Source organism: Lytechinus variegatus, chromosome 10, assembly GCF_018143015.1.
Source record: "Lytechinus variegatus isolate NC3 chromosome 10, Lvar_3.0, whole genome shotgun sequence".
Taxonomy (NCBI): domain Eukaryota; kingdom Metazoa; phylum Echinodermata; class Echinoidea; order Temnopleuroida; family Toxopneustidae; genus Lytechinus; species Lytechinus variegatus.
The window spans coordinates 4,977,415-4,991,530 of NC_054749.1; the positions used below are offsets into that span (position 1 = coordinate 4,977,415).

The window sequence follows — 14,116 nt, forward strand, 5'->3', positions numbered from 1 at the left end:
CTGATTTGAACTTACCTCGGTAAATATTGTAGTCCCACATGTAGACTTCCATGGTGTTGCCATGAAAATCTACATTTGGGGACTACATGGGACTGCAATATTTACTGAGTTTCAATTAAAATCAGAGTCGGGAAAGAGATGAATATTCTTTATTTTTCTGATAGTTTTCAAACTAAAAGTAATTTCAAGGAATTATGGAAAAAAGAAGGCCATTTCATGGATTTAAAGATGTGAAATGTGAAATTTTAGCAATTTTTTTTTAGGAGCACGATTTTTTGCTCTCCTTATTTTTTTTTAAGGAGCGCGGTAGGAGCGCCGGCGTGATCGTGCTCCTCAAAAATGAAGGTCTGAAATATGCATAATAGATGTTGACATTGCTGGCCGTCCATAGTTGTGATTGATCGGATCAATGGTAAGTCTTTGTAAGACGGGCCCCTGGTCTGTTCATTTTACGCTATGCATATTGATGTGATGATGAATGAGGAGCTGATTGATATTCTTCATGCCTATTTTCTCCATTCCAGAGTGCCTTGAAGGTAACCATGTGTGCAGTACTGCCAGGCATGCCTGACGTCATTGAAGCTCTTGTCGTGGTTGGAGGTCAGGAAAAGACTCACAGTGTCAGGTACTCCTCTCATTTCATAAAACTCTGATCAATAACAAGTGAGATGACATTGATTGTAACTGAAATCATGAAATTTGATTGGCTGAAATCAAATATGATTATATTTATATTGATCATGTTGCATGTACATCAACAAGTTTCATGGCAGACAAACTTTGGCATTGTTATTGCTTCTCCATTCAGACAATCAAGGATTGGATTCACGCATTTGTCGACACAATGCTGACAATATTACTAGACTCTTTCGAAACAAAATGACACAAAAGCCCTTTGAATTTAGTACCCTGCTTGCTCAGTGAGCCCTACACTTATCAGTTTTAACATTATCATTATTATTATTATAATTATTTACAAAGTTGCAGCAAGTTTACATACACTGACTCATCTCAAGAATAATACAAGATTGGCGATCCCATAATTTAATATTAATATTCTGAAGCATCTATGTATGAAATGTTTCTGATTATTCTCAGTTGGTGGGACTTTATTCCAATATTTGAAGTAAGGAAAAACTTTGTATGAATGAGTAAATTTAAATCTATATTTCAATGATCTTTGAGCAACCTCCACATCTAAATGAGACGGTGGAGAACAGCAAGTCTGAATGCACCGACTCACCAAAAGACAGTTCAAGACACGACAATCCTGTATTAAATTGTGTAGTATTACACATTCATGCATGAATTGCCTCTGATTGCTCCCTGTTGGTTAGTCTTCTCTTCTAAACATTCCAAAGTCGGAAAGCTTTGCATCAAGGAGTAAAGTTGAGTCTGAAACACCATAACTCTTTGATATTTTTGTGCCCTTTTTTAATTTCCCCGTGTGCTGTAACATATTAAAAAAGTGCCCCATAGAAAATGGTGTTGAGTCCATGTAGCTTTTATTTCGGGTTCACACCACAATGTCCAATTAGCTTATAGTGACTAGTCTATATAATATGCATGTACTAAAAACAAACATGGTTTTTCTGAATAAAAAACCATTGCCATTGAGAATTACACACACCAGATAATTTGTCAGAATAAAGCCATATTTTCGTATGTATCAAACTTTTCTTTACTAGGTGTCCAAGGTAATTGTTAGACATGATTTATATGGATCTAAATATCTCGGTCACATTTGTTCTACCGCGGCTATATGGCGAATCGAAAACAGCCGTTTTATCATTTTTTGTATCAGCTACACATAGGTGGTTTGAATAAAAATAAATAAAGTGACTGTTTTCGACTCATCGTACGGACGCCGGGTAGGAAATATGACCTGGGTATAAGATATCCAAATCCAATACCCGGTTTTTACATCACCAGTTTGATCAGGTGGGACTGTAAGAAAGCTAGATGGAATGAGTATCCAGTCTTGTCTCCTGCCGATGGTTCATCCTGCTCATCCCTCTGTGGTCTTCAAGGAGAGGAGGCTGCTGTAGCTATCCACAAAGAGGCTGTTGGCTCCGAAGTACTGGTCATAGGGCTTGACACGAAAAACAGGTAGAAATCTTCTCCTTCCATTTCAGTCTTGAAAAATATTTGTTATCAATTCGATTTTAATTGCTGATCAAAAATCAAATAGACATGCCGATGTGAAATATATGCACCTTACATAAAAAAATACCCCAATGTTTTAAGTAATGGAATAATTGCATTATTTCAAAAAAGGCAATTTGAGTATGTGGAAGATGATAACAAGTGATTTTGACGTGATTAGGAATGAATCCCATAATTTCTTAGTTGGTTGCAAGAACTTCTATTAATTGTAATTATTGTTTACTATTGGTAGAGTGGGCTTCTTTTCATCCTATGATGGTAACATAAAATAAACAAAAATATAAAGGAGTGAATACATGTGCATGTGTGTTACATTCCTTGTATTTATTGCACAAGATTCCAGATAATTGTTTTATTGTTTCTTCAATCTATTCAGTGAAAAGCAGGACTTTCCAGTCATGACCTTGCCAGCCTTGAAGGAAAGAATAAACTCACTGACAGTAGTTGAAGGTGCTGATCACATGCTGCTTGGAATGACTAACTCAGAGGCTTTGCTCTGGTAAGCCCCCTCCTAAAAAAAATAAATAATAATATAGGGTATTTATATTGCGCACATATCCACCTTGTTAGGTGCTCAAGGCGCTCCTATCTCCTATATTACCCGGCTAAGCTAGGCGTTCATAGCGCACACAGCTTCTTAAGGAATTACTTCCTACCGGTACCCATTTACCTCACCTGGGTCGAGTGCAGCACATTGTGGATCAGTTTCTTGCTGAAGGAAATTACGCCATGGCTGGGATTCGAACCCATGGCCCTCTGTTTCAAAGTCCGGAGACTAATCCACTTGGCCACAATGCTCCACAAATGAAAACTATAATAATGATATTAATGATGATGATGATGATGATGATGATGATATTGATAATGATATTAATGATAAGATAATGATAGTAATAATAAGATTAATAATAATAATACTTGAATGAATGAATGAATGAATAAATAAATACATCAATAAATAAACAAATAGTAAAAATAAATAGATAAATAAATAGATAAAAATGAAAATAAAATGAAATTGTTTGAAATCAAAATGAAGGATGTGAGACTCCTTAATTTTTTTTTTTTTGAGATATGAAATGAAAACTCTTAATTTTATTTGTTCGGTGGGGACTCCTTGCGTGTATCAGAAAACTGTATAATGTATATATGCATGATACATGTACATATATTTGAGATTGAGATAGAGGTTCAGCCAGGCACAGGTTTCCTTTGATTACAATATATGGACTATGCTTTCGAATGCCTTTCACAAGTTTTATTAACATTCTTTTAATGAAAATTTGAATTGAATTTGGCCTGATATGACCATCATATTAGAAAAACTTTGTGGAACTAAATCTTGGCAAGTACTGCAAACAGGGTGAATGGCAGATTTGATTTTCACGTATGCACAATTTTGTTGTATTGGATTCATTTTATGATTTTCAATATATAATGATTTTTTTGATATAAGGAATATAATGATGTTTGTTTGCCTGAAAAACTGTGTTTCCGTGAAATTCTGGGGATACCTCTTTACCCATTCGTTTCATGATGAAGTATTGATATTCCTTGTACCAAAGAAGAGCATTTAAAAAAAGAGATGAATCTGGGCCCTGTTTTAGAAGACTTGTTTTAATACCAAATGCATAATTTCTGTAACAAGTTTACTATCATCCAAACATATTAAATGATTTCTATAGCTTTTAACATATTTTATGAAACCAGCCCCAGTTCTTCAATGTGATTTCCTTTTGTCTTTACAGGCATGTCCCATCCCGTCAGTTGGTTCAAGTGTTTTGCCTGAAAGATCAGAAGCTGAATTACTCTATTGAAGCAACTGCAGAATCAGTAAGATGAGGCCTCAGATTTTTTTTGCCTTTTTTGATGTTGTATTTAATAATTGTGATATCTTGTTGAGCGCACACACCGTTCAGAGATGCTCATGGCGCTAGCCCAGCATCACTTCCTTTGGATATACAAACAACAAATATAAACAAATAAAAAAGAGATCTTAACAAATACAACCGAGTACATAATTTAAAAAAGAACAGTTTTGTATCACCCACCCGAATTCCTAGCTAGATCCTGGTGAGGGCTGGTGCCCTCCTACCTGCTGCTCCATTCACCGACAATTTAAGGGGCAAGCCCGGTCAGCTCAGAACTCACAGGAGCTCTAGCATATAAGGGCACCAGCCCCCATAGGAAGCCAGTCAGTGATGAAAAAACAAGATTTAGACTGTACTTTACTTGTATACAAATCTAATTTCTAAAAAAAAATGGATTTATTGAAAATAAAGCAACATAATCAGTGAAAGTAATTACAAATAGTTCAAGAGAATTACAACCATACACACTGATGTGATTTTATATTTACAAATACAGCAACTGCACAAAGAAATTGATCTGTACAACCTTGCAGATTAAACATTATTGATTAAATCATCTCGTATGTCCACTTCCTTACTCAAGGGTCTACTGTTCTTGGTAGCTTATAGCAAGCAACTCAGTAACTGCAAAGACCACTATGAGGAACCCTCTTGCAGTCTCCTGGTTCTCAATCCTCTGAACGGCCGTTCATCCACACTGTTGAACTACTCAGCCCCATGCATGCAGCCTGGAGTCCAGTAAGTACTCACGTCCCTAACCCTACTTAACACATTGTCAATTACTTTTCCCCAAGAAAATATGGATCGATTATTTTTACATTATCACCTATACAGTGCGTCCCAGAAAAAACGAAACCGAGATTTGGCGATCATTTATCATTACTTAACCATAAATAAAATAGACAAATGACCTACCAATTTAAAGCTTAGAATCTCCTCTTCCATCTGATATTACTTAGATTATTTTTCATTCACGCATGAGTGAGCAAAGACAATTTGAAAAAAGGATATCAAAAACTAATTAAGCGGGGGTATCTGGGTTTCAGAAAAAAAAAAAAATTCTGAAAAGTTCAATATCTCCTCTTTAATTTGATGCCTAAATTACAGAAAATGGTTGAGAAATAAGAAAGTTCTAGTTATTTGAAATAAGGCTTGAATTTCAGTAATTTCATAAAATGAAGAGGTTTTACAGGCTGGCTTTCAAACTCACTCGACACTCCGTTTTGTTGACAATCAGCCATGCATTAAATCTATTGTTCACCATGCGAAAGCTTCTGTGGGAAACCGGTGAAAACACATTTATCTCATGAAATTATGGAAATACAAGCCTTATTTTAAATGACCAGAACTTTTTTATTTCTTGACCGTTTTCTGTAATTGAGGTACCAAATAGCAGATATTGAACTTTTCAAAAATGTGGTTTTCTTTTTGAAACCCAGATACCCCCCTCAAATGAGTTTTTGGTATCCTTTCTTCAAATTGTTTTTGCTCACTCATGCGTGAATAAGAAATAACCTAAGTAATATCAGATGAAAGAGGAGATTCTAAGCTTTAAATTGGTAGGTCATTTGTCTATTATATTTATGATTAAGTTATGATAAATAATCGCTAAATCTCGGTTTCGTTTATTCTGGGACGCACTGTATAACAATGATAGCACACTTTGGACACATGTTCTTTCCCCCCTTTTATCTTTATTATGTAGAAATTCTGTACTTGTAATTGTTTTTAGGCAAAAATAATTAAAAGAATATATCATTTGTATAAGAACATAATGAAAGCAAACTCCCATCATTTGTTGCTTTAGAGATAATCTTACACACAATCAAAAGTGTGTAAAATTGTGCCATGTAATGTCAGTTACCGTGAAAATGCCCATGTGTATAAACAGAACATGTTTCAATGTTCACACCTCATCATCAGCCTAAAATCATAAACAGAGTTTAATGGTATTTATACATTTTGGATATCAGGAATATTTGAAGAATGTAGTTACAAGAATACAAAGGCATGTGGAACAGGGTGAATTCAATTTAAAGGGAGGAGTGAAAGTAAAAACTATGTCGGTGATAGGTCAATAGGGTTGGAGTTGATTAAATAGAAAGCATTATTTGATAGTAGTAGTAGTTTAGTAGTTTTATTCTTTATGAAAAAATCATACCAGTCAAAACCAACGGCCGGCCTAACAAGTCCTGAGTGATGGCATCAAAATGTATAACAGTCACATACAATTACAGGAAAAATGAAACCAATAGGTATTCACAGAGTAACTTAATATTTCAGGGAAAAAAAATTTGGGCTTTTTTTAGTGTGACAACTCACTGTTCTTTTGAAAATAAAACAGCTTTTCTGCTGGATCTCATACAATATCAATGTATTACTGGCCTGGTTCCTGAAATTTAGAAACAGGCCAATAATGCATTGACTTCAATGGGGCTAATATGTATTCATTCATGAGGCCATACCTAAGTCCCCCATGGACCGATTTCAACCAAATATGGGTTGTGGAGGTACATGTTTTTCACCATGCTCTACCAAAATATGGTATCAAAACGCTGAAATTCAAAGAGTGAAAATTGATGACATCGCACTTCTGTACTGTATAGATTCTTGGATCCAAGAGCTCAATCAGTGTACTTTTCAAAATCCTACATTTTTTCCTGTTTTCAAGATGTTTTGCCATGTACTCCAGATTTATCATAGCATACATGTACTAGTATATGAGTTATCAATCACCTTATATTTAATACACAGTCAAGGTATAATGTTCATTTGTATTTCTTTTTATTCTCACACCTCTCTTACCATCACACAAACCGTATTCAGAATCTGTGACGTGTCGATGTGTCCTGATAAGACCATAGCAGCTTCTTTGACGAATGGCCACACCTGTCTTTGGGATCTCTACTCCAGCCGTTTATTACTAGAGGCCTGCCTTGACCCACCCCAGAGCTCTACTCCACTGTGTATGCTGGATGCCAAGACCTTGCTGCTCGGTGCGGATGGCTGTGTCAGTATTTATGAAAGGAACTTTTGAACTGCTGCAATAGAATGTTTAATGTATTCATTATTTTTTTTTAATTGAACTGCACTTTGATTAAAGGCAGTCTGCACTGCCTGTGATGGTGATAATGGTAGTGATTTGTTTACCTGTTTGGTAATGAAGGAAGAAAGCTTGCAAACAAGTTGCCCAGAGGACCAAAGGCTCGAAGTCCCCTCTGAGGGACCTATATCATAAAGATGAATGCCTTCCCAAAGGGCAGCAGTGCACCAAGTGGCTCCTGGGTTACCAGAATGCAAGATCACCAATGTATTGACTGAGCTATGGTACCTGCATAAAAGTTTCATTGGCTTCCCAATCCCCCATTATTATGGAGATGCCGATTTTGGAAGATCAGAAGTGAAAAAAGGGATAGGGGCAGTCACCCCCCTTCACCACCCTTGCTTTTTGAACAGTATAAGTTGAAAATATTTTGAATTTTTAATTCTCATAATACATGATGATCAATTTTTTCCAGGCACCTTAACCCTATCTAGGCCGGGGGGGGGGCCTCGGAGGCCCCCCCTCAACGAATCGCGTGATATTTTCGCCGTGCGAAATTTTTTGACCGCGCCGCTCGCTGAGTTTTTACTTTCAAGTCTTGCGCAACTTTTGAGACCAATTTTGCGTCACCCGGGTATGTGGTTCCGAAATTACGCAACATTATGTAAGTGCATGTCAGACCGAAAATTGCTCAAAAACGTGATTTCGTGTACAAAGTCAATGCAAATTGTGTTTTCAACCAAATTTCATAAATGTATGATTATTTTTAGTTTTGCTAGTCTAAATGTATTCATTTTATGCTTTTTATGATCACAGAAGAGTCCCCAACAAATTTCATTGAAAAAAACAATGAAAAACAAAAGGTCAAAAAACAAAGAAATACATAAGAAATTGCAAAAAACAATATAATACATAAGAAAATGATTTGATATCACATTTTTTTCATGTACTCTTGCTTAGGACACCACAAAGAGTTTCTATACCAAAAATTAGTACATTTGGAGCTTTATTTAGGAAGTTAGAGGAAAAAGTATGATTTCGCATACTAATTACGCATAAATTAGCATAATCACTTAATAGCAATTCGCATGAAATAAATTACTATACAATCTTGTAGATTATGTCCCAGGCAACCCGTGTGCCAATTTTCGGCGCGATCACGCGGTCGACGGCCGAGATCTTAGGGGGGGGCTGGGAGGCCCCCCCCCCCGGCCATAGGAACTCCCAAAATACCCCGGCCTCGATAGGCACGTTAAAGCACCATATAGTTATTTTAGAAAGATTCATTTATATTTATGATACAGCTTTGAACCATTTGAGGGTGTTTCTGGTGCCTTAATTTAGTCAAAGACTGCTCTATAACAAAGTAGCTTTTGGTTTGATTGTGAATTATAAGCTGTATGAAATATGGTACGATTCGAACATCAATGTCATCAGCTCGATAGCAATGAGAGTGTCTCGACTGGTTATTGCTAGAATGCTCCCCAGGGAGTGGAAATTATGCATGCACCATATGCCAGCAAGCCAGAATCCAATGACTGGGGAAATAGTATGAAGTGCTTAGAGATGTAAGTGCTATATAAAATCAGATTATTAATATGCATCATATTAAACATTGATTTTGTTTTTAAAGTACATTTGCTTGCATTTACCGATACTGCCAAGAGTGAGCCATTTTAGGTAAAGAGTTTTGAGTATTCATTTTGAAATGAATTAAATTGTATTCAAGGTACTTTCCATTTTTGATTTCACTGACATCTCAGTCACTCCATCTCATTCTCAACTCTTGAAACAAAAAGAAAAATAACAGTTGCAAGCATCAAATTGCAAAATTAATGTGAATTTATTTCATAAAAACACAGTATCTCTCTCAATTACATAATCCTGATTGTGATTAACTTTCTCACAGTTATGCTTGAAAAAAAAAATCAATTCATCTAGAATCTAGAACTTTCCGATGATAAGCTTGTCTTTCTAGTATGATTAAGTACTATTATATATTAAAATAATTATCAAAATTTAATTTACTTAATGTACTTACACCATTGATACATTGTTAGCTGTATATACTTTTATTTGAAATAAAGTTTATTTGAGATCCAAAGTGCCAGTTTCTTTCCATTCTTTATGTATTCTTATTTCAGAAGATAATAATAAAAACGGCACATTTACCCAGGGTAGCCACTTCAGTTCCGAAAACTCTTCTGCCAGCAGGCCCTGCTAAGCTACATATATGTAGGCAACCGATTCAGGTGCACACAGCCTTTTGAGGAATTATTTCCTGCCAGTACCCCTATAATGATATGATGATGATGTCATGAAGACGTGCTAAACACTACATGTAATTCTGGGGGCTAATGAAAATTACTGTGCTGTGATCCAAATAGTTTGTCTTGGTCATATGGAGCATTGTGGCCCAGTGGATAAGTCTTCTGACTTTGAAACGGAGGGTCGTGGGTTCGAATCCCAGCCATGGCGTAATTTCCTTCAGCAAGAAATTCATCCACATTGTGCTGCACTCGACCCAGGTGAGGTGAATGGGTACCCGGCAGGATTAATTCCTTGAATGCATGAGCGCTGAAAGGCAGCTCGAGCTAAAGCCGGGGTAATAATAACAACGCGCCTCGGAATAGAATATTTCTAGATAGATGGCGCTATATAAATGCCTATTATTATTATTACATGTCTCTTTCATTTAAACAGAGTTATGCAATGCAGTAGGCTTATTAACATTTTCTTATGTTTTACATACCTTTGCATGACTCTGGCATGTTCTAAATTCTGATGCCTATTGAATAATAGGAGTATTCAGAGTCTTGATGGCAGTATTACAATAGCTTGGTATAGATGAAAATTCTAATGTGGGAGGAACCTTAGGATGAGTTCACTTAAAGCTTAGGAATGAGAGAGGCAAGTATTCTCTTACAGCAGCTGCAGAAGCTGGCCTGTTGGGGTTGGTAGCATCAGGATTTGGCAACGACGGCATGTTTTTGTACTTGTTATTCAGGTGTGGCAGTTTCTTGTATTTTCAAGCTAAGTTACACCACATTTCTCTGCACTGGACACGGACTGCTCCCGTCTTCCAAGCATTCTTGTCAGCGGTTACTGTAAGTGAATTTGAATTGTTACTCTTTTGTAATACTTTCATTAGCCAACTGTTATTAGGAAAGAAATTTATATATTTTTAAAGCTTAATTAATGTAATATGAATCACTAAATAAGTGATGTGCATTTTCTGTTGATATATCTTGGCTGTGCTGATAAAACCTTGTATCTCAAAATTTAAATATTTTTACAGCAGCTTAGAATAAACTAAAATTGAACTAAAAAAATGGGTAGCAATTTTCTTTTGCCTTGAAAGAGTTCTTCACAGGTATCAGGAGACTGTTTCCAGACAATATGAGACTGCCACCATTGCTATGATGCTTAAAATGTATGCAATGGACTACTGAACCAACAAGCTATCACCCCCCCCCCCACGGCAGTGGCATAACGGGCCTTATCTGCAGTAGTAAGATCCACTTGAAGTATGGATTCAAGATGAAATCAAAATAAGAGAAAAATATAAGAGGAAGACTACTTGATCAAAATCTTGATCAACAGAGAAAACTGAAACATTTCATAATTGATTCAAAGTCGCAAGTTGTACAGCAACAAAATATAATTCATGCAACAAAACATCTCAATACATCTTACTTGCCATCTTTATAATCGGTACTGATAATTTTTCAAGCTTCTCTTGAAATCATGGATTTGAAGTCTGTCCATGAAAGGAAATGATACCATCTATGTCGAGCAACAAACGCATCGCTATCAACGGCAAGTCCACTATAAGTAGCAATGCTTAAGATGTCGTGATTGGCTTTATAGGATCTACATGGAAGATTTCATTTCACTCTTGAAACTGATTAAAAGTTTCGTGAAATGCACCCTTAACAATGATTCAGTTGCAAATTAAGTACCGACAACACAAAAATTAATTTCCCCCAAATCAAATTGTAAAGATCTTTTTCACTGAAACGGTTTTGAGCAATTTATCTTGATCAGTAGTTCCCGGCCACACTATACAGTATGTAATTGACTTGTGTGTTGTCTATTTCAATTATATAAACACAAGAGGTAGTTTGTTTTGGTAAAGATCAGTGAGCACACACTGAAATAAATGACAGGACATCCAAAAATGCAATCTCAATAAGGAAAAAAAAAGATATGTAACCTGAAAACTTTAAAAATATATAAGCAAGTGTTTGACATGTGCTCACTCATGCATGGATTGAATTAAAAATCAATTTTATTTTTATACAACAGTTATCCCAGAAGTGTAGAAACACTTTCACAGTGAAAAAAGCTGTTTCAAAATCTAGAAAATTAATGCTCCATGTATTTTGATTTTAATAGGAGGAAGTCATGTTTTGACTACTGTTAGAATTTAATCACTGGCCCAGAGGCTGGGCGATCTCATTGATCATGCATAGTGACAAAAACACACAATTTTCACATCGAAAAACGAATCGGTACAAATCATATTACACACGATTAAAATATCATTAGCGATAGCAGGCATGATCTGATGGAAATTTACAAAAGTTACAAAAATAGACAAAATATGAAGCCATTTATAATTCTTCATTCAACTAAGGGAACAAAACTCAAAATACATGTATAAAGCACCTATTACCCGAAGAATTTGAGATTGCACAAATTTTTCTTTTTGCAATTTCTAACACATTTTGAATGTTTTTGACAACATCATACAAACTTTGACAGGAAAATGCATCACTTTGAGCAATGCAGATCATGTATGATGTGTTCGATCAATAGAATGATAAATCATGTTTGCACTTAATACATGCAAGTTTATAATTTTTAACATAAAAGTATTCATTAGCTTGATAAAAATTCATATAGGTACATGTAACTCAATATCCCTAGTCATGATTAATGTACCTTTTCATTGAAAAAAAAATGACCAGGAGCCCATCTTACATCAACAGTTTCAATTGATCAATCGCAACAATGGAAAGCCAACAAAGTCAACATATAAAATGCATGATTGTTCAAGAAATTTTCTAGATATGACGTATATTCATAAATTCATCGATTTCTTGACAGTTTGGTGCGTTCTCCTTTGTTTTCAAAGGACATTTTGCGAATTTCCTTTCGAAAAATTGATGACATTGATGGATTTCCATAATCAATTTAACTCTTTGTAAGATGGGCCCCTGATACACATATTATACATACATGTATGGCTACAGAAAGACAATATGGTTTCCTTTTACGCATTCATGTACATTAAGCCACGTACACTTTAAAATCAAGGTTTCTTTTAACTTCACTTTTACTTTCTAAGTTGATTTGGAATTAGAAACTAGTCATTTATGTCTCTACCCACATTTCAGATGTTCATGTAATACACACGCTTTTATCCATTAATATTCCTTTTGAAATACCAATATACATATCTAGAAGTAAACAATTACTTCCATAAACATATTCATTTGATAACCCAGAAAGAAGTGTCTGTCACACTGAATTAAATCAAAACATTAATTGATCGTCCATCCGTCTTGGAGATAGAGGTGCTGGCATGGTTTCTAATCCCACTGCAATGTCAGAGGCTTGTTGAAAGGAACTGGCGGACATTCAACGTCAAGCAACTGTCAAGAAAAAAAGACAAATTATTGTTTAGGAAACTAGGCAATTTCAGGTATTTCATCGGGTCATTGCAACATCCAGTGATGCCATGTGTGTAACCCAAATCAGAAATTTTCCACTTTGCTGATTTAACAAACCTTCAGATCGGGCAGGATCGGGGGAAAAAATTCTTTGCAGTAATAAAAATTTTCCAAAGAAAGGGGGGTTCATTATGTCCGAGTGCCGCTGTTAGCAAGCCAGAAAAGACCTTATGCTCATTCCAGGACTGCATGCCGTGTTGCTTAGGCTTTTCATGCCTCCCCCACAATTCAAAATGCACGTTTTCTGATAGGGAAGATCGACATGAAATTTTGAACGTGTTCAAAATTCTTATCCGATCATGCCAATCTGAATAAAATGCCGGATCTTACCCCCTCTTCATAACATTGTCATTACGCTACCCCGATTTCTAACAATTCCTATCCCGCTATCCACCGATCTAATGATCGAGGTTCCAGGTCATGATAGTGGAATGATAATTATGTGGGACAGAGAGAAAGGGTAATGAGATCATGAGCTGGCTTTTATTTGTTGTGGCCCAGTCGTTAAGTCTTCTGACTTTAAACAGTGGGTTCGAATCCCAGCCATGGCGTAATTTCCTTCAGCAAGAAATTTATCCACAACATGCTGCACTCAACCCAGGTGAGGTGAATGGGTAGGATTAATTCCTTGAATGCATGAGCGCTGAAAGGCAGCTTGAGCTAAAGCCGGGGTAATAATAACAATAACAATGCGCCTCGGAATAGAATATTTCTAGATAGATGGTGCTCTATAAATGCCTATTATCATTGATTGCATTGATATATATGTGCAAGCAACTCCTGAAATATGACATGAACACGCTTGTCGAAAAATCGTGTTTGGACGGTCCTTTTCAGGACCAACATAAATGTATGCCCACAGGAGAATTCATGGTGTACCATGAAACCATTACATTCTTCCTTCTTAGCCATGGAAACCTTCAGAGGTTAAATTGTTGTTGTTATTGTTATTACGCTTAGTTTATAAATCTCTAGAATTTGACTTCCGACTGAATGAAATCTTCTTGACTGTACCTGTGCATGTTCCACATATGTATCGTTACATCTCTGACCATTCAGAGTGACTGTGGTAGGGTTGGCAGTGACGCCTTGGATGATCCCTCCCTTGAACATCATCTTCGAGGATCCAGCGAATCCGTCGTAATCGACCGAACTCGTCACAGAATTCTGCTGCCCGTTGCTCTTGGCTCTGAAACTCCACGAGCTGTACTTTCCATTCTCGTAAGAGCCTAAAAAGAATGCGACAATCTCCATCATTTTTTGTTTGGATTATTTTATTCACCATTAAAAATATGCAA

General features: G+C 36.1%; 2 protein-coding genes across 4 annotated transcripts in view; one reads left to right on the forward strand and one right to left on the reverse strand.

Moving 5' to 3' along the window:
• Window positions 1-7,431, forward strand: part of LOC121422244 — a 28,665-nt gene extending 21,234 nt beyond the window's left edge. For both annotated transcript variants that reach the window (XM_041617153.1, XM_041617154.1), the window contains exons 6-11: window positions 525-625; window positions 1,933-2,109; window positions 2,543-2,665; window positions 3,915-3,999; window positions 4,621-4,775; window positions 6,864-7,431. In XM_041617153.1, the coding sequence (XP_041473087.1) occupies window positions 525-625; window positions 1,933-2,109; window positions 2,543-2,665; window positions 3,915-3,999; window positions 4,621-4,775; window positions 6,864-7,074 (852 nt within the window). In that variant the 3' untranslated portion in view covers window positions 7,075-7,431. The remainder of the gene's footprint in view (window positions 1-524; window positions 626-1,932; window positions 2,110-2,542; window positions 2,666-3,914; window positions 4,000-4,620; window positions 4,776-6,863) is intronic.
• A 2,622-nt stretch (window positions 7,432-10,053) lies between these two features.
• The window catches only part of LOC121422341 (lysosomal alpha-glucosidase-like), a 38,159-nt gene continuing 34,096 nt past the window's right edge, over window positions 10,054-14,116 (reverse strand). For both annotated transcript variants that reach the window (XM_041617321.1, XM_041617320.1), the window contains exons 16-17: window positions 13,833-14,047; window positions 10,054-12,740 (exon numbers count right to left, since the gene is read on the reverse strand). In XM_041617321.1, the coding sequence (XP_041473255.1) occupies window positions 12,678-12,740; window positions 13,833-14,047 (278 nt within the window). In that variant the 3' untranslated portion in view covers window positions 10,054-12,677. The remainder of the gene's footprint in view (window positions 12,741-13,832; window positions 14,048-14,116) is intronic.